The following is a 19,426-nucleotide window of genomic DNA, read 5'->3' as shown; positions in this document are numbered from 1 at the left end:
GTCACGAATTTGTGGTCTTTCGAATCACCTATATGGTAGAAATTGGTTTCAGACAGTTTGCATTTCAGAAAATTCAGCAAAGAGAGTAAAGTAGTATGCGCACTATGGTCTATGGAACGAAGGAGAAGTAGATTTTGATCAAAATAATAAGCTTGTGATACAAGGTAGGAGTAGTACACTACAACAGTCATCTTATTACTCCTTTGCACACCAATTCAGAATGGCAGACACCTAGCTCACAAATGTGAAGCAATCCAGATCACATCTGCCACCCAGAATTCTACTAGTTTCCTAGCAGGACTGAAATTTCTCGTCCAAATCACAGTTGCGGCATGCTGTCACTAGTCAGTCACCTCCCACTCGGCGAGGAGGAGCTCCCATCCACCTCCGGATGTTGGCGCCGATGCCCTTCATGTCCTCCACCTGCAGGACACGGGCACCATCGCGGGCGCACCAGATCAGCGCGAATTCGTGCAGCAAAACCGCAGTGTTGTTCACCGCACATGAGCGGAGCGGAATTTTGGGGTAGGAGACGTACCGATCCGACGCCCGCGGCGAGCACTCCGGCGGCGACGGCGGTGGCGCCGGCGCCGACGAAGAGGGAGGCGATGGCGAACGCCTTGAACGGCATCGCCACCTCCGCGCCGCCCTTGCCCCGCCTGAACCACGCGACCCCGGTCCCCACTTGTGCCGCGCTCGCCGCCGCCCACCACGGCCACCTCTCCGCCTCCGCGCCGCCGCCGCCGCCGCCGCCGCCGCCTCGCTCGTCCATCGCCGCCGCCACTAGGGTATTTCGGGGTCAGCTGCGGGAGTGGCACCCAATACAAGCGCAAAATCTCACCGACAGGTGGGACCCATAAGGAAGTAGCCAGCTGCCAGCCCACTGACATGCGGGACTGGTCGCCACCGAAGCGCCTGTTTGGGCGTATCGCGGATTCGCGGTGATCTGACCAAGGCCAGTCCGGCACCCGCCAGTCCGCCACTGTATCCATGGATTCCATGGGGCGGAGCTCCGTGCGGCTTCTCGTGGCCGTGGGGCTCCTGCTGCTACGGTTCAATTGGTGCTTGGTAAGCGAAAATCCGTTTCGATTCGTTCTCTGGAATTTGGATTTGGAATTTTGGGGGTTTCAATCAGGCGGTGGATGGCGGAGGCGTGGCGGAAGTGGGCGGAGCGTTTCCGATGGTGGTGAGCACCTGGCCGTTCCGGGAGGCGGTCAGGGCGGCGTGGGAGGTGGTCTCAGCCAGTGACGGAGGGGGTTCGGCCGTGGATGCTGTCGTCGCTGGCTGCTCCGCCTGCGAGGTCCTCCGCTGCGATGGCACAGGTCAGTCGCTTGCCCATGTCATTCTCCTTGCAGCAGATGGAGCGATGCCACAATTGTTGCTCACGAGATCGCGGAGCTTAGGTGGAAACAGTGGTGTTGCTTTTTAAAGCATATTGATACATGAACGCTTCAACTGCAAACTGGAAGGCACATCACGCAGCTTCGAAACATGATGTAACGTCAGGAATTACAATAGAAAATCGAATTGTTAAACCTAAATGTCCAAACACTTCAGTAGATTACTGTTTGCATCGCGGATTTTCTAATATGTATTTGTATACTGCCATTGCTACATGCAAAGTGTTTTCTGTACTTCTGTTCTGTATTGCTTCCTGTATCCGTTGCAGGTAATTGTTTCTTGGTTACCTCTCCATTGACTGATGTGCTGGATAGTGGTCAATGCATGGTTCACCTTCATAATCTGGATAATAGATGGAATGCTTTTGAAATTTGTATAGCAGTATAACAAAGTGGATAATGACTACTCCATAGACCATGTATGCGCTTGCTGGCATAGAGTGTCACAACAATTGAACGTGTTGGTGGCAGAAATGTTTTCCATAAACCATTGGTGCCATTTGAGTTCACCTAGCTGTAGATGGAATGAAGATTATGTTCTTTCAATTTGATGAAACATATTGATATACAAGAGTTGGGTCTAAAATTGAATCATTTTCAGTTATTTGGCATCATGTTGCTGACAATACTAAAGATTCTAGCAGAATATTTTTTTAGCATGGTTGTGGTATCTGAGGTTCGATGTTTTTTTTTTTTGCTTTCATTTGGGAAGTGTGGAGTGTACTCTAATGATGTACCTGTCTGCATTCTTCTTGGAGTTTAGTTTACTTTGAGACAGTAAAACCAAATATATTTGACCATGGAGAGTTAATCCAAGTAATAAGATATATAAATGAGGTTTTACATTAACTACGCTAATTTTCTCTCAGTAAAAAAGATAGTTGGCATCAAAACGCAACTTTTCTGCCTAGTCATGCTAATTTTTTTTCTCGAAAGAGCTGCGTATCATTCCTGCTCTTCTAGTAGATGCTTTAGATATTGATTTTGGTGTGTTCAGAAATACTCTCCATCTGTTCATAGTGTTTTAACTCCTAATGCAGAGCTCCTTCCTTGTCCACAACAAATCTATTTGAAGAACTTGCCTATGTTTAGTGTGCCTCATGACTCAACTTGGTTCTGATATTGACTATTTTCACACTTCACACAGTTGGTCCAGGTGGAAGCCCAGATGAGAATGGTGAAACTACATTAGATGCTCTTATTATGAATGGGGTAACAGCTGTTTTACCTACTCATGCCACAGTACATGTTGATATCTTGTTCCAGTTCATAGTGGATGTGATACATTGCATTATTTTCGCTTAAGAAAACTGGCAGGCGACAATGGAAATTGGAGCTGTGGCTGCCATGAGATATGTTAAGGATGGAATTAAGGCAGCAAAGTTGGTCATGGACCACAGCTTGCATACTCTGCTGGTTGGAGAGAAGGCAACAGACTTTGCAATTTCAATGGGCCTTCCAGGACCAATTAATCTCAGTTCTCCAGAGTCTCTTGAGAAATGGGCAAACTGGAGACAGAACCACTGCCAACCTAACTTCTGGAAAAATGTTGCTCCTGCTGGTAGCTGTGGCCCTTACCGTCCTATCAATTTAGCTCAAGCATTGGACTCTGTAAAGCATGAGGTAGAAGGAAGTCAAGGAGGCGTTTGCCAGGATTGGTTCCAAAGTGATAATTTACTGGAGCCAATAAACTCCCATCTGAAGTTTATTGATCGCCACAACCATGACACTATCTCTATGGCTGTGATTGACAAGGTGGCTTACAATCAATATTAGTTAACTCTTTCTGCTGCTGAAAAACTAATATTGGTATTGTTTTATGTTAGATGGGTCACATAGCTGTCGGGACATCAACCAATGGTGCTACATTTAAAATTCCAGGAAGGTGAGCATTTGCCTGATGTTGGCCCATTTGGCACAGCAATCTAGCATGGACACATCATAAGCTAAATTACTAATGTTTTTTTTTGCCCTGTACCTCTTTGTGCTATTCTCTAGTTACTCAGTGCTTCTAATCCCTATATAGCATGCCATTGTACCATTTGGTGCATCTTTCCTGTAGTCATTGAGTGTGGTAGTTACTATTTGGTCTGGCCTTGTAACACTGTACTTGCAGTGTCTATTTGAATTTTTCTATGTCGATCTATTTGGAAAATGATGTTAATCCACCATATGTCCTCTCCACTGTTTGTATCGAGCATCTATTTAATGCATTTTGCTTTTTTGTTACATTTATTGCGTGAAACATACCAGTCTAGGTTCCTAGTTGAATGTGTGGAGTCCATTTGTTCTGTAGGAACCAAAATATGGGATTATTCTATTTTGTGGTGCACCACTACTTGGCTAATGCCATGTTTGTATCCACCATCTAAAGTTTAGCTGGCTAAATTTAGCAGCTAAAGATGTTTAAAGACAATTCTACCCACCTTGGGATTTACCGCGCTGGATGGAGTACGTGGACGGCGAGGGCGACGTGGCCGGGATGGCCACCGGTGGCGGCGGCAAGCGGCGGGTGCTGCAGGGCGGGTCTGGGTACGTCGGCTACGACGCGCTGCTCAGGGACAACGTGCCCTGCTCCCAGCGCGTCGCTGAGCTGAGCGCTGCACGCGTCGTCTCTGGTTAATACAAATCATGTATTTGTCGCGGCTAATTAAGAGGTTGCTGCTAGCTTGATGGTGATGCTTGTTTAGGAGTTTGGAGGCATGGCTGATCGGTTGTGCAGTGGATATGTATGTGTCTGTTCTGTTCTGTGTTCTAGCTTTCGGTATTGTTTATCTTTAGCCTTTGAAAGAACCTTCTCTATTTTTTCCCTTTACTTTGTGCGACATACAGAGCAACGGAGCACAGCAACAGCAGCTCCTGGTGAGATACAGAACAACGGAACAGAGCAACAGAAGAGATACAAGTGCAATTAAGAAGGGTAGCATGGTAACTTATTTTTAACAACTACCATTTAGCTAGTGGATCCAAACACCCCTAGCTAAAGTTTAGCCAGCTAAACAAAAGTTTCTAAACTTTAGCTAGCTAAACTTTAGATGGGTGGATCCAAACAGGGCCTAAGTAGTGGTTAATTTTTATTTTTGGCCAATTTCTTCCCACACCTTTCCTTTTTTAGCTAATTTTCTCCCATCTCTTTCTTTTAGGGCTACTACGTCCTGCATCTTTCCTTTTTAATATCATATATGTTCCTTACCCTATTTATTTTTGTTGGCTCAATTTTATTTACTTATGAGATTTGTTGATTCAATATTTTCTTAGTGGCCCAACTTTGTTTTAGCAGATTTGTTGGGTCTACATTTTCAGTAATTCAATATTTTATAATTAAAGGAAGAAGTATAATTTCCTTTTAGGGTGACAACTAATCCAATTAGTGGTGAACCACCAAATAGCATGCCCCAATATGTTGCCCACTGAACTTATGCTAAGCCTATAGGTTTGAGGCCACTTTGCTTGGCATGGGCATGGCTCCTGCCTATCCATCTTTATTAGCATCCTATAAAAAAGTCCAATGAAATTTTCTTTGCAGAAATAGCAGATTAATTTCTTTATCTACCTTAACAGATATTGTATATGTTTTACAACAGAATAATATTGTTGAAAACAAAATGTAGTTTTCTCCTGATGGGAATTACTGACTGATCATTTGATTCCAGGGTAGGTGATGGACCAATACCAGGATCTTCTTCATATGGTGATGATGAGGTCGGAGCTTGTGGAGCATCTGGCGATGGTGATATTATGATGCGCTTCCTTCCATGGTAATGAAAAAATGACTAGTATTATAAGTTTCTTGTCCCTAAAAAGATGGATCAGTGTGATGACTAGCTCCAACTATAACCTCATTGAAAGAAAGATGGATGGAGTGTTGTATTCTGGTCAGAGTTGCATCTTGGGATCTTATTATATGCATACCATCCTTCTTGCACATCCAACTTTGGATACCAACCCATAAAGCATGTATTTACGCTGATGTTAGCCATGTTGACATTGGTCCAAGTCTCGTGCGCCTCAACGCAATCTTATCATAAATTTTGTTGCAGCTATCAAGTAGTCGAGAGCATGAGACGAGGGATGGAACCCCAGGATGCTGCAAGGGATGCTATATCAAGAATTGCCCGCAAATACCCGGATTTCGTTGGTGCTGTTTTTGCGGTCAACAGGAAAGGAGTCCATGCTGGGGCATGCCACGGATGGACATTCCAGTACTCCGTAATGAATTCCAGCATGCATGATGTGGAGGTAATTACAGTATATCCTTAGCAATGGCAGTTCATGGAAGACAAAGGTTTGCTTCATCAGCAAGTAGGGTATTTCAATGGTGGTGATGGACGTTATTTTCTTCATTAACGCTCACCGCTGATGTAGCAATGTCCTGTGTGGATTGTTCCGACAATTTTCTTAAGCCGATTGTTCTTAAACTGGGACCTTATTATACGTAGTTGACCCTAGTCGTGTTTTAAAAGCTGTTAAAGGCTTCCAAACACCTCTCCCATTGAATATGGCCTGTTTCAGAGTTGATTTTAGAAAAGTTAGAATTGCATATAGTCAACTTCAACTTCATGGCCTGTTCCTTTTTTTAGGGAACGGCAGGGGAACATTGAGATAATCATGTTTAATATCGTAGTCGGTGTACTTGAACAAAATTTAAAGCATCATAGGCCAATCTTGGACGGCGAGTGGTTCCCCTGCCCAAATTCCTTAATGCCTAGAGGGAATAGGAATCTCTACCTGCTAGTATTACTTCACGACTTCACGTTTGTGTTTTTAGTTTAATTGTTTGGTTTCTTCATCGTTTGAGTTCGTTCGTTGACAAGAAGACAATAGCCTGCATTATTTCTTTGTGAATAGACTAGCAGTATGCGCCCTTTTGTCAATAGTTCTATTCATTTATTATCTCCGAAAACGACGAGCCCTCGCGTCAGGCTGCAAAAATTGTTCGTTGGGCTATATTTGATTGTGGTCAGCGATGGCCATGGCCACGATTATACCTGCTTCACCTTTCATGGTCGTAGGACTACAATTCTGCAATCACGCCTGCACGACATGAATGTGCGTTATCCAAAAATGCTGCGTTGTCACATCTTGGGATACTACTGTGGCTGTTGTCATCATAATGAGTTTCTGTCAACGTGTGCTCCTGCCTTGGCTCCTGCGATGGCCCCCATGGACCCGAAGAGCCATTTCTGTGCCTGCACAAGGTCCATGCGAAATCTCCGATATTCTAGCAATTTCAAAATCAGGAGACAAGTGGTTCTAGGCCGTCGGTGACGGTGATTACGCTGTCCATGCCTCCATGGCATCGTGGCAAGCAAAGTAAAGCCTGCATTTGACACAAGGCCATCACGGTGTCTTTTAAAATGCACCTTTTACGTTTTCTTTGATAAAACGACTAGTTTAGAACAAGAGCACATCATCCAGTAAAGATTGTGTGCAACGGATACGGATAAATTTCTACACAGCGCAAGCAATCCAACCGCAGCAGATTACAAGTGGCATTTTACGGAAGTGTAGGTCACGATGGCCCTAGGCAGAGTACCCCCAGATGACGACGGAGGCGCCGCAGTTTGCTTGCGCCGTTGCGCGGCAGGCATCTTCGGTGTGGGGGCAGCGAGATACTGGATTAGGATGGCCGTCCTCGGCTGCTCGCCGATCGCGAGGACGAAGGCCCCGCGATAGCTACCGCGTGCTCGACGGAATGGGTCCAAATCGTCTTCGGCAGCACACGCGACGCAAATGCACCTCCATCCCTGGCGACAAAGAAATAAGAAATATCCTCAACACTCCCATGCCCAAATCATTGATCTCGAGCTATCGACGACGTGATAACCCGCCAACGGCAACGATGCTTTGCCGTCTAGTGGACCTCGAGATACATCTCCTCGACTGTACTGTGCATTTGCATCGGTGCCTAACATGGGCGGGGCACGGTTGATTAGGGGAGACACTAAACTAGTCTGCCCCGTGGTAGGAATCTCGATAAGCATCCAAACGCCCAGATAATGGAGCCAGCGTCTCAGAAGGAGAAGAAACAAGGTTATATACCCCAGCAAGCAACACTCCCCGGCTGCAAAGGCAAAGCCAGCCAGTCAAGCAAGCGACACTTGTCCAAGAAGCCATTCCCTCGTGGCCGTGGAGGTCAGGCCGGAGCTGCCCGGAGGAGGAGGAGCTCGGGAAGAAGTTGCCGGCGGTGGGAGCATCAAGGCAGCGCAGCGCGGGAGGGCGGCGATCGAGATGCTGATCCTCGACCTGGCGATCTGGATCATCCCGATGACGCTGGTGTTCGTGCCGTGCCGGCGGCTCGTGGTGCTGGTGGCCAGGCTGCAGGAGCTGGAGGAGTGCATCATGCGGCCGCGGCCGCCGCCGCCGCCCCCGGACTCGTTGGCGTGGGGACGCGTCGGGGGCCTGCACGCCATGAGCATCATGATGTGATCGAGGCCGCGGAGGATCGGGGGTGCTCTGCGGCGGGCGGAGGCGGCTCGGGTTCTCCTTCCATCAGCTGCATCAGCCTCTGCCTCCCTGAGATGGAGGGAGGTCCGTGGGGCGAGGCCTTCAGTTTTCAGCCTCCTCCGGTAACGGTAACCTGCCATCGCCATGACGTTCATATTCTGTGCAGTCTTGTATGTAGTAGTAGTCCTCCGGTCATGTTTTTCTTCGTTTTGTTGGATGCGTAAATGTGTGTTATTCCGCAATGCTCGTCCTGTAAGGAAATCAGAATCTCTGTAGGCCTGTATGTCATCAGGCATTCAGAAGAGAGGGGCCATCCATTCATTCTTGTTCGTTCGTTGGGTTTCATTTGATACCTCGCAGGAACGGAGCTCGATCGGCTCCCATCGTACGCAAAATAGTTCGTTTTTTTTTAAATTTTGTTTCGTAGCTTCTTTAATTCGGGGATGAAAAATAAACTCTATTCACAAATCACAACTCACAACTCACAACACATTATTCAGAGGCTCTCGGCTTCCCTCCCTCGCTACAAAACACACAGCTGAATCTCGCCGTGCAACTTACCCCGCGACAATAGCGTCAATGTCCGGGATGGGAGGGACCATGTGGTACTGCGGTTGCTTGGCGCGCGGTCGGCCTCGCGGAACACGAGAACGGCGGCGGCCCTCCAACCGATCCTGATCTGGCTATCCGTCGCGTACTGCCGTACTCCCGTGCGGCGATCACGTCCCGCTCGCCGCGACGACGGCCGAGCCGGCGCTCCTGTTCCGTGGTCACCGGTCAGCGTCAGACGAGACGGAAAGATCTCGGGTATTAAAGTGTGGCCCTGATTTTTCGATGAGACCTATAACTAACTAATGTCATGTTACTTGTCAAGTTAGTTCTAATGTGTAGAACTAAAGAAGGATCAACGTAACGCAATGGTTCTATAGAAAGGAAGAGCTTGGAGTATATATAGAAGCTGATTATTCCATTAAAAGGAGAAATGTATAGAACAGGCCAAGAATCTCCCATTAAAAATTAGGTCCGTAGATGCATTATGCATGTGCGTACACAACACACGTCCATCCTTGCTTTCTTGATCTGCCATTCAACAACCGTGCATGTGGCCATTGACTCACTGAATGTCGTCCGATCTCCGACGTACGTAGTTCATGGCCTGGTCCTGTTCCGATCATTGCAGCTGACTGATCGATGCTTCTATCGCTGTCGTCATCTCCTCGCCATCGTATATATGTCATGTCATGTGCCTACAACGTGCGGGCATTCAACCAATGGATAAAGATCATAAAAAAATTACCATCAGATTTGCTTATGTGATACCGGTCGTTACTTGTACCTTATTTGTCAGACGACGGCCGGCGCGCACAGGAGAGCACCTGGACTCTGAGGCAAGGCACACATATTACCAGGACCCCTACCCAATGCCTTGCTCACTGCCCAAGACGCCTCCAGCTTCTCTCCATCCTGTCGACGACCTCCGCAGCCAGGTGTAGCAGTAAGCGAGCTAGGGGGATCGAACTTAACCAATGTGGTGATCGACTGATCGTAGCCTGTGAAAATTTGGTCATCTGCTACTGTTATTTACATACTTGATTTCCATGCAGACAACAATTGAGATGTGCTATATATGTAATCAACTTGGGTTTGTCTCGGGCGGGGCATTAATTAAATTGGTCCATGAGTAGAACCTCGGAACAATGTAGCCGTGGCGTTGAACTGGCCTGGACTCCATCGATTGATGTAAGGGGTCCGGAGAGGCTCAGGGATGGTGACGAGCGACTTGGCAGACGGCCGGCGACTTGACGTAATAGTTGATTAAGTTGCAGCAATTATCTCGATTAGCGGCAACCTTTGTTAGGCGCGACTACGCTGAGAGAATTTTCCCGGACAGCAGCATTGATGCGTTTTTATATTCTTATCGAGGTCGAGGTTTGTGAAAACCGGTCTTCATAAAAACGTCGGAGAGCTGTTTTTATAAAAACGCGTTCTTCTAGTTTTCCTTGTACCGAATTTTGTGGGGCTATCCAAACAAAGATTTAGAGTTAGTTACGCTAAAACAGGTGATCCAAGGCTTTTCCCTTTTTTTTTGAAATTCATTCACGCATGGTTCAGTGAGATCACGAACCACCAACGTGTTTACAAAGTCCGGGAGGGGATCAGTCCAAATAATGGGATGATCAGAGTCCCGACTACGACCAAAGCGAGCTAGCTCATGAGCACACCTATTACATGATCGAGGAGCATACGAAATGTTCACAGAATTAAAATAATGCGTGGTTATATAATCAACTTGGCCTCCCTGAACAACACACCTCCTGGAGCAAGATCATACTCGTTTGATTGCAATGCCTTTGCGAGAGCTTGGGAATCTGTTCCTAGATTGATGCTTTGCATGCCTTGATCAGCTGCTGCAGTCAGTGCCGCTAGGCAAGCTTGGGCTTCAGTGCACAATGCCTTGATCATGTACCACCTCCAATTTTCCAGCACCCGCTACGGCAGCTTGACCATTATGGTCTCTAATCACAAAGCCCCACGCTCCATTCCTCTCTTTCTCACTTGAATGGGACAGTTTAGTGTTTGATGATCTATTGCAAGAAGCCAAGAAACAAGTATGACCCTTTTACTGTGGTGGTACCGTGGTGGTGGTACAATTCACGCAAGCGTGCATTGCATACACGATAGCAGGTGGGAGCAGGCCGCATGGACATCTGGTCCGTGGGCCTGACACTGAAATACGCAGGTTCTACACGATGGCATTTCCCACTGATTATATACTTCGTAATGTTCATACTGCTTTAAATCTGTATAGTCAGCAGAGCATCTATTAGTGCCGCATATTCAAGTTGCTATTGATTTACCGACACTTCTTGCCGCCATTTCTACTTTTCTTTATCCATGATTTCCAGTGTGCTTATCTGAGTAAATTTCCCTAGTTATTCGGTCTGTTTTGCCTATTACAACCAGTTGTTTACATGGTTAGCTAAATTCCTTAAACTTTTCCTCTGAGCAGATGCTGGACTACAATGTGCTTGGCGGTGAGCAAGCATTTGAACTTTCAGAAAAGTCGCATGATGATACTTGGCGATTTTTTCTAGCCGGCAGGTGACTAGATATTTGCTCAACAGGAAAGCTAAACCGTGGCCTGGCTGTCATTGAGAGCTATAAATTACTGCAAGCTGGATCTGAACCAAGTGAGGAGGAAGTGTTTCTTGCTTGCATCCTCGGTTGGGGCATCAAATGGGTATAGGACACTCGTACAGTTTGCTGGATTGGTAATTGTAAAGCCATGTTAACAGGTATGATATATGTTTCCTGGGTTGTTCTTTTCAAAACTGTGCAGCTTCAGGCTTATTTCTTGATTCTTGATGATATTATGGACAACTCTCATACTAGGCGAAGAAGGCCTTGTTGGTATAGACTTCCAAAGGTTTGCCAACTGAGTTGTTGCTCTGTTTAAAGATGGCTCAACTATTCATAGGAGATTTTGTTCTTGTACTTTAACTAAATAAAGGCAGGTTTAAATGCTTGTTAAATAGGAAAATTTCCAGCAATGTCGGAGGGATAGTGTTTCGGTGAAAGCCGATACCAAGTTCTCTTTTTACGGATATGCTATCAAGTTATTGACTGACTGATTTAGAGGTAGCATCGTGATGTGAATATGCAGATTAATATTCTTTGCGTTCAAGTCGGCGGTCAAGTTCTTCTTTGAGCAGGATGGCCTCATTGCTATAAATGATGCACTTGTGCTCCGTAGCCAAATTTCACGGATCTTTAGGTGGTATTTTTTTTGGGAAAACCTACAATGTTGATCTACTGGAATTATTCAATGAGGTAATTATTATACTCAAAATTGGTGTTATTTTAGGTGAAGTTTTGGCACTGGGGTATAATTTTGTTACTGCACATCTAGGTTGAGTTTCAGACTACTTCAGGAGAGATGCTAGATCAAATTACAACAAATGAAGGGCGCAAAGATCTGAATAAGCATACTGTACATTTGTATGTCACCTGATCATGAATATTCACGTCATATCATACTACGTGTTCTTGGTACCTTGCAAAAAAAATTGCCATTTCGTACTTTTACTCTCTTTACCTGCAATTGACAAAAGTTTGAATTATGTGCAGCATACTATTCCTTCTATTTGCCGGTAAAAAGAAGTGCTATCCCTAATATGTTTTCACAGTTGGTATAGCATATCTGTATATCACCCTACCCCAACTTGCTTGGAATAATGAAACTAAATGCTGTTTGGTGGTTGTTAATTAGCATATTGTATTGCGTAAAAACCTGGGAACCAAATTCTTTCTATTGTTAAAAACCTGGGAATTGAATTCCTGCTATTCTTCAAAACCTAGGAACTGAACTTCTGCTATTGTTAAAAAACCAGGGAACTGGTTTCCTGCTATTGCTAATACCTGCATCGACTTCACAGCTGTTTTAGCATCTCTCTGTGAGAATATAGCTCTAGCCTCTAGGCAAAGCGTGATGTCCATGTGTTCATTCATATCCGCTGAAAGTGTTTATATGCATGCTGCTTTAGTGATGTTCAATTTGACTGTTTCTTTTCGTGATCACATAAGCCGAGAAGCAGTATTCCTCAAGACAGAATGGGGTATTTTGCCGGGAGAAGCACTAATAGCTTTCGTTGAGGGGAGGAGGATGGGATGGGGTGATTGAGGAGAAAACAGAGACTCGCCGTGGCCGCCCGTAACGCGCCCGCGTTGTCTCGCTGACCGTGGGACCCATGCTGTGATTGCCTTGGTAAATGCTTCTTTTTGTTGGGATTTTTTTGCGTTTTTCCTTTTTTTTTACTAACAAAAAACCAAACTACCATGTCCCGTACTGGCGTACTGCCATGCATATAAACTATAGAGTACAATTATTCCAAACTTACGTATACCATTTGATAAAATACAATCCATCTTCGACAAATTACTGCAAAGACCAATTAGAATTTTTAAATAATCCACACTATGCTACTAATGATTGGACCAAAACACTGAAAGGAAGAAAAATTGCAAGAAAAAAACACATCAGCTTCTAAAAGAGAGCTGAAGAAAGATGGATTATATTGACAATGAAATGAAGATCTAAATGGTGAAAGCACCAAGCAGGAGTAGTTGACAGGCAAGCATATTATATAAGCAAAATATCTTTTCTATCACATACTTTAGGGCTTTAGGCTATTAATAATCACATGATATAAAGGAGTTGAACTAACTGGATACAGAAAAGCATTTATTCATGATACAAAACCTAGTTTCTAGTTGAAGTACAAGAGCATTGCTAATGCCTCTACGATTTTCATGGGATGTGTCTGCTTTGCTGCTCATCTTCGAAATGGATGGTAGCTGACACTTGTGTTGAAATTCCAGATGGAATGGCCTCGTTGTGAAACTGCAAGACAAAAACATAAGATATATCTGAGGCACCATCGTCTCGGGGGGCATTAAAAAATGTTGCTGCTTATGAATAATGGACTAAAATGATTTTCCTAATTAATCTTCATCACTGGAATAAAGAATGGAAGTACACAGGCATTAAGCTTCTATAGTTACATTTTCAAGCATGGCAAATATCTGGCAATAGTTAAAACCAAACAGTCGTATCCTTGGAAGAGGTAAACGCGACGCGAGCGCCATTTTCTTTGCTGTTTCGCGACCTCCACCACACACTCTTTGGCCTTCTCTAACCTCTAAGCAGAGCATGTATACCGTAACAGGGCCCGCCTCAGTAACTTTCTGTTAATCTGTTAGCAGAGTTGGAGACGGAGAAACTAGAACAGTGACAGTACTGTGCTTTTGCATCTCAAGTAGGCAGGCAGGCAGACGTCACATGAGCTGATGACTGGACCGGGGGATCAGTCGTGCGTGTCGGCCCCGGCCTATCATTCCTATCGAGAAACAGTGGGCATGTTCGCTTAGCTTATAAGCCGGCTGAAAAGTTGAAACGGCTGATTTATTGTGAGAGGAAAACACTGTTTAGTGGCTAATAAGCCGGCTGAATAAGCTGAAGCGAAAAAGCCCAGTCTCATCTTCGTCTATTTATTTTTGGACTGAGTTATCCCGCTGTCCCGCGACGGGTCGCGCTGTAGCAAAGTGCGCGACCCTATTCTCCGCCGTCCTCCGCCGCTTTACTGCTTTGAGTGACAGACTAAATTTTTAAAAGCGTCGCTATTTATAGAAAGGGGCCAAAGATAAGTCGTGATTCCACTCCTAAAAAAAGAAATAACATATTGATTAGCTGATACAGTTGGAGGAAAATTCATGAACATCTCTATTATACGATCTATTATGTGAGGTCAATAATGATGTCAGCTAGAGAGAGTGCTTATATATTTTCTTTAAATGAGCATAAATCAATCATCAAGCGTCCGTTTTCAATTCCATTTTCACCATTGTGTTTATTAGGATGAGATCTACAAAATAAGATCAATGTCTAATATATTTTGATGCTGTTTTATGCGACTGACAACTTATATTGAATCTGCAGTAGTAACTTATGTACAGGTTGTATAGCAACTTATGAATAAAATAGTGATATTATCATTTTATGTGCTATAAAAGTATCAACTTATATGCATGATATGCATCAAGTTATACAGAGACTATGTGTTGACTTAATTATATAATAATAGTTTGTCGACTTTATATATATTGTACTATCAACTCAAATAGTACCGTAACAATGTTACTTATAAAAAATAGTCATACTATCAAGTTATATAGAGGCTACCCAACAACATGTATATCAATATTTTTTCAACTCACGTGTCTGTTTATATAAGTTGCTACACACTTACTACAAAAGTAGCTACTATAGATACAACATAAATTGCTAGTATATAGAAAATATGTTACAATATATAGATCTAATTATCGGGACCACAACGGTGCAAATAGAATTAAAACCAGACACTTTATGTGAAAGTTATAACATTTTGGAAGGACGTAACAATGTACAAATATGGCATCACAACAGAATATTCTTCTTAAGTTGGTCTGGATGATCTCAGACCTCATATCAAGCATAGCCCACGCCGTGATAAAAATAGGTCTGACTACACACAGGTCGTGGTCCATCATAGCAAAATGATTGATTGAAAACAATACTTCACGCCAGAAAAATAAAGCAGGCCAAACGGGCCGGCCTTGCGCGCAGGTCGCGCGCTCGGTGCGGAGCGCGACCGGTAGCGATTTCCTTATTTTGTACACAGCGCCGGACCCGTCCAAACTCAAAAGTCCAAACAGCACGGAATAAACCACTCCCAATTATTCTCCGAAAGCAACAGCATCAACATCAGGCCCTGAGGTGATAGCGAAGAGGAAACAGGGAAAAAAAGGAAGCCGTCCCTGTCGTCCCCGATCTCTCCCTCTCGGTACTTAATCCCACCTGTGTTAAGACAAAGCAACCAGATCGAGAGGCAGCAAGAAACCTCCCGTCCGGCCGGACCATTTGGTTTTGCTTCGAAGAAACCTTCACGGCCGCTGCATCTAAATTCTCAACCGACCCACCCAGCTTCCCTTGCGAAAGACCACGCGCGAAGTCGCGAGCACGAGCAGGAGATCGAAGGCAGGCAAAGCAGTGGAGCAGAGCGTTGTCAGGCATGCTGGAGCTCCTGCTGGTGGGTTGCAGCAGCGTGGTGGTGCTCCTCCACGGCGCTAGCCTCTTCCTCCGCGCGCTCTTCGCCCCGCGCCACGCCGTCGCCAGGTCCATCAGGTGCGTGTCGACCGTGTCGTGCTCCCGTCCCGTGCGCCGGCCGTGAGTGCCAAGCCGATCTCTTAGAGTCTCTTTGGTAGGACTTAGAGACCTTTAGCTTCAGCACTGTAGTGTACTGTAGCTCATTGTGGTGTGTGTCGGATAGCTTTCCGTCTTCCTTGTTCATTTTTTACCTCTATCTGTGTACCGATTTCACGCTACAGTTTCCAACGGTACTAGAACACAGTAGCACAAAGCTGAACCCGGATAGGCAAAGTCCTATCAAAGATGTCCTTAGTTGCGTCGCCTTCCTTTTTTTGCGTGATCTCTCACACAAGGGGCTTCTTGTTTCGGTGCAGCTTCCTCGGGTTCGTGGCCTGACCGATCGCGCGCGATGGGCCGGCCGGGCGACCATGGATCAGGTATTCGGGTGAGAGGGCCGGCCGAGGTGCGGAGATCGTCGTCTTCCGGCCGATATGAATGGATTAGGGGATGCTAGTGTAAGTTATGAAACAGAGCACCCCTTACTCATCGAGGAGTCCACCGATGTAGATAGCTTGCTTGGTCGTGTTACTGTGGATTGTGAAAATACTAGCACTACGCGTGTAAATTGTCCAAGTTGCACCACACCAACGAACTGTGCCCGCAGGTTCGCGTATCTACATTTGCAACCATTATCCCTGACAGATCAGAGTGCGTGTCTCATTTGCATCGCCTGCGTCCTGATGTGATCCTGTCTATGATTGGCGAATTCAGTAGAGCCCAGACGAACAGGCAGGTGATCTGCGATCTTCTCCACGGCGCGCGGAGTTCGTGTGCATCTTCGGCTTGGTAGTTGGCACCTACCCGTGCGGCCGGCGTGTACCTTTTCCACGGGCCGGTGGGCGGGCGCTGTTGGGTGATACCAACCCGCGGCGGGAGCTGCGCGCGGGGCGGCAATAAACAAGCATCGCATCTCTAATCTCAAGCAGCCGGAGGCTTGGTTTAATCAGTGGCCAACAGCAGCTGAATTGAACGTGCTAGCAACTACCCGTACACCGCAGATGCTACAAAGCTGCACCGGCCGAACTAGTTTCGCAAAATACGGAGTAGCTGGGTCTCTAGGCTACCGTGTGCACCGGCTGCCGGCCGGCTGGGCACGCCACTCCGCTTTTGTAGTTTTATTGAGTGCACTCCCACTCGAAGTGAGACGAACCAGCATGTTGTTGTTCCAAGTCCAATGGCCCGTACGCGTAGGAAGGAATAAGGATCAGGGGAGACTGGACGCCTCTTTCAGTCTTTTGACGTTTTCTGACTTTTTCTGAACGATGGCCGAAGGATTACAAGAATAATATCGATCGGGGTAAGATATTCTGCACATAACTAATACTCGACTGAGGGAGAGAAAAAAAGATATTGTTCGGGTTGTTGACTCATCTCAAATTTCTCCCAAGTACGTTGCCCCCAAACCAAGGTGCTGCTAGTAGCCTAGTAATGATGTTTGAGCTGTGCTGGTACTGGAATCCACTCTTATGTTTGAGGTAGCCAGGTGCTCAAGTGGTACACGATTCTGGAACCTCTTAAGTCTAAACAAGAAAGTAATAAGAGCACGCATCAAGTGTTTCGTGCCGGCAAAAAAAAAAAAAATTGCCTTCCTGATGCGTGCTCCACATCCCTTCCTGGGTGTACCTCGTCCACCTGCGTACCCCTAATTAAATCCCATGAATTAAGGGGTCTTTGATGGAGAAGTCTCCTTCGCCGGAATGCCGGTCCGAACCCTCGTTGCTCAAAGAGTCATTGTAATCCTCGAGTTAGAAAAGTTTCACTTGAGTAGCTGAGTGTGAGTCACTGTAGATCGGGCGCCAAAGAAATATAGACGGAGCAAAAAGGTGTTTTGTGCCCACCAATTTATCCACTCAGAGCCAAACCAAGCATGTGGAGCTTTACTTTTCTCCCCATGCATATAGCTTGGAGGAGTAGAGACAACCTCCATATTTATGTTGGTCATCCTTCTCCTCCACTAGCAATGTGGGACTAATGGTTTGCACCACTCCCACCACTTGCTCATGCCCACATGAGCTTTTGAGATTTATTTGAATTTTCTAAAATTGCAATGAGCCAAGCTCATTATTCCATCAAAGCATGCATCAAATCTTTTTCCAGCGGTTGTCTTCTCCTCTACTATCTCATTAGATTCCCATGCATATAGATTTGGTTTTCCATGCACATTCTCTTTTCTGAATCTTTTCATTCTTGAATGGTCTTTGTAACTTACAACCAGATTAATAGGTGCCTGAATGATACGATGATGTAATGGAAACATTTAGGCAAGTGCTTTGTGTAACTTTGTAGCAAGCTTCCAATCGAACGCCAAGATTAAGATGCCATTGCAAGAAGTTCCAAGCATCCAAGCAGGTTGGATCCAAAGAAAATAACATACAACCAGGCTAGTCAAACTTCCTGCAATGTCAAAGTTTTTTTTTTAAACGAACCAAGCAGGAGAGCTGCCGATTATATTAAAAAAGAAGATGGAGCTCAGACTAAGCGAAACAACAAATGGAAAAAAATAACAACACAAACACCGGCAAGTTGGATTAGGTCATCAACACATGCCGCACCACGCCAGTGCACTCAACTCAACTCAACAACGCATCGACCGATTGGATTGGGACATCAACACGTACCGAGCTCAACTCATCCCCAGCATACTCTGCCCAGTCGGATTGGGACATCGACACGAGCCGCAACTTGCCCTCACTACGTGGCAGCCCCTCAACGCTCGCCACCATGGTAACGGCCGTACCACCACCATCGGTCCACCACTACCCCAAACGAGCAGCGCCGACCGTCTGACGAAACCAAGGACCCGCAAGTCACCACTTGCACCGTTGTAACCGATGATGTTTCGCACCGAGCCAACCACTGCCATGCAGGGTTGGTCGCCAAGAACCGCTGCAAGTCGTGTAGCCATCGTTCCATCGTAGCCGCTTGCGCCTTCTCACAAAGTTGTTCTGCACCAGGCTAACCTTGCCAAGCAAGACTAGCCGCCATATCCCGCTGCAAGCCGCGAAGCCGACTCACGACTGGCCACCATTGACTGCCGCTGGACCGCTGACACCATAGCCAACCACCCAATGGCCACTCCAAAAAAAGCAGACACCAGCCGCTGCTGAGGGATCCTCTGAAACGATGTCTCCAACGAGAGAAACGACGCCCTACGATGTCGTTATCGCTGCTCCGACTGGAGCATAGCTTTCGCCATGAGGATATCCCACCGGTGGGAGAGTAGGCAACATGCCGACGCCTCCAAGGAAGAGCGTGGTGCCCAAAGGTGTCACCGTCACAAGGCTCTCGCTCGCTGCTACACTAACCCGACCTGACAATGAAGCAGCACGGAGCATAGAGGGGGCCAGCACAGTCAACCACACCCCCACGGCGTCGCTGACGTGCACCCTCGCAACTGCAGGCAGCTACGACACCACGGCATCGCTAGAAGTAGCAGTGCAGGCCGCCGCCGGCCACGCCACCACGACGCAACTGAGAACTTCATAGGCACATCCTCTCCACGCCTTCTCTCCACTGCAGCACAATAGCCGCTCGCCGCTTGAATCTAGTGCAAGGCCACCACTTCCTCACTCCACATTTGGGCGCCGCCATGAGCAGCCCCTCACCGCGCACAGGCCGTCGCCGCGCGGCCATGTTGCCCCGCCGGGTCGCCGCCATAGCCGTCATCACCTTGCGCCTGCTGCCGCACTTGCCTCGCCTCCCCACCCCACGCAGGCTGCCGCCGCGCAGGGCCTCGCCCCCCACGCCAGCCGCCGCGACGCGTGGCCTCATCTCCCGCGCAGATCCGCGCTTGCCGCTGCCGGATGCTGTTGCCGCCCAATCGCCCACGAGC

General features: G+C 46.6%; 2 protein-coding genes, 1 long non-coding RNA gene and 1 pseudogene across 6 annotated transcripts; 3 read left to right on the top strand and 1 right to left on the bottom strand.

The window, feature by feature from the left end:
• Positions 1-110: 110 nt before the first annotated feature.
• LOC140223546 (uncharacterized) lies at positions 111-772 on the bottom strand. The gene is made up of 2 exons (XM_072295452.1): positions 539-772; positions 111-423 (listed from the first exon to the last, which is right to left on the bottom strand). Exons 1-2 carry the CDS (start codon positions 770-772, stop codon positions 346-348), a joined length of 312 nt encoding a protein of 103 aa, XP_072151553.1. The 3' UTR covers positions 111-345.
• A 155-nt stretch (positions 773-927) lies between these two features.
• LOC117863290 (probable isoaspartyl peptidase/L-asparaginase 3) lies at positions 928-5,881 on the top strand. 3 transcript variants are annotated; one of them, XM_034746930.2, is made up of 7 exons: positions 928-1,068; positions 1,136-1,322; positions 2,548-2,612; positions 2,718-3,155; positions 3,227-3,285; positions 5,054-5,158; positions 5,441-5,881. In XM_034746930.2, the coding sequence occupies exons 1-7, from the start codon at positions 991-993 to the stop codon at positions 5,658-5,660; spliced, it is 1,152 nt and encodes a 383-aa protein (XP_034602821.1). In that variant the 5' UTR covers positions 928-990; the 3' UTR covers positions 5,661-5,881. The 3 variants fall into 3 exon arrangements, with proteins under 3 accessions (XP_034602821.1, XP_072151552.1, XP_072151551.1); XM_072295451.1 differs by having other exon boundaries at positions 2,548-2,672; XM_072295450.1 differs by lacking the exon at positions 928-1,068 and having other exon boundaries at positions 1,244-1,322; positions 2,707-3,155.
• A 4,976-nt stretch (positions 5,882-10,857) lies between these two features.
• Positions 10,858-14,348, top strand: LOC140223492 (farnesyl pyrophosphate synthase 2-like; annotated as a pseudogene).
• Positions 14,349-14,807: 459 nt separating this feature from the next.
• Positions 14,808-17,556, top strand: LOC117863293 (uncharacterized). Of its 2 annotated transcripts, XR_004642193.2 has the most exons (3): positions 15,082-15,570; positions 15,909-16,198; positions 16,306-17,556. It is a non-coding gene; the product is annotated as an uncharacterized lncRNA (long non-coding RNA). The 2 variants fall into 2 exon arrangements; XR_004642192.2 differs by lacking the exon at positions 16,306-17,556 and having other exon boundaries at positions 14,808-15,570; positions 15,909-16,240.
• The last annotated feature ends 1,870 nt before the right edge of the window (positions 17,557-19,426 follow it).

The sequence above is a fragment of the Setaria viridis genome, chromosome 7 (assembly GCF_005286985.2).
Source record: "Setaria viridis chromosome 7, Setaria_viridis_v4.0, whole genome shotgun sequence".
Classification (NCBI taxonomy): domain Eukaryota; kingdom Viridiplantae; phylum Streptophyta; class Magnoliopsida; order Poales; family Poaceae; genus Setaria; species Setaria viridis.
The sequence above is the reverse complement of the archived record's forward strand: the minus strand, read 5'-3'. Positions and strand labels throughout refer to the sequence as shown.

What these genes read in the sequence shown, in the direction of transcription:
- LOC117863290 (XM_072295451.1), top strand. Translation starts at nt 991, where the DNA reads ATGGATTCCATGGGGCGGAGCTCCGTGCGGCTTCTCGTGGCCGTGGGG. An exon ending in TACGGTTCAATTGGTGCTTG is followed by an intron (nt 1,069 to 1,135) that starts GTAAGCGAAAAT and finishes GGTTTCAATCAG; the next exon opens with GCGGTGGATGGCGGAGGCGT. An exon ending in CTATGGCTGTGATTGACAAG is followed by an intron (nt 3,156 to 3,226) that starts GTGGCTTACAAT and finishes GTTTTATGTTAG; the next exon opens with ATGGGTCACATAGCTGTCGG.
- LOC140223546 (XM_072295452.1), bottom strand. Translation starts at nt 772, where the DNA reads ATGGACGAGCGAGGCGGCGGCGGCGGCGGCGGCGGCGGCGCGGAGGCG. An exon ending in TCGCCGCGGGCGTCGGATCG is followed by an intron (nt 424 to 538) that starts GTACGTCTCCTA and finishes CGTGTCCTGCAG; the next exon opens with GTGGAGGACATGAAGGGCAT.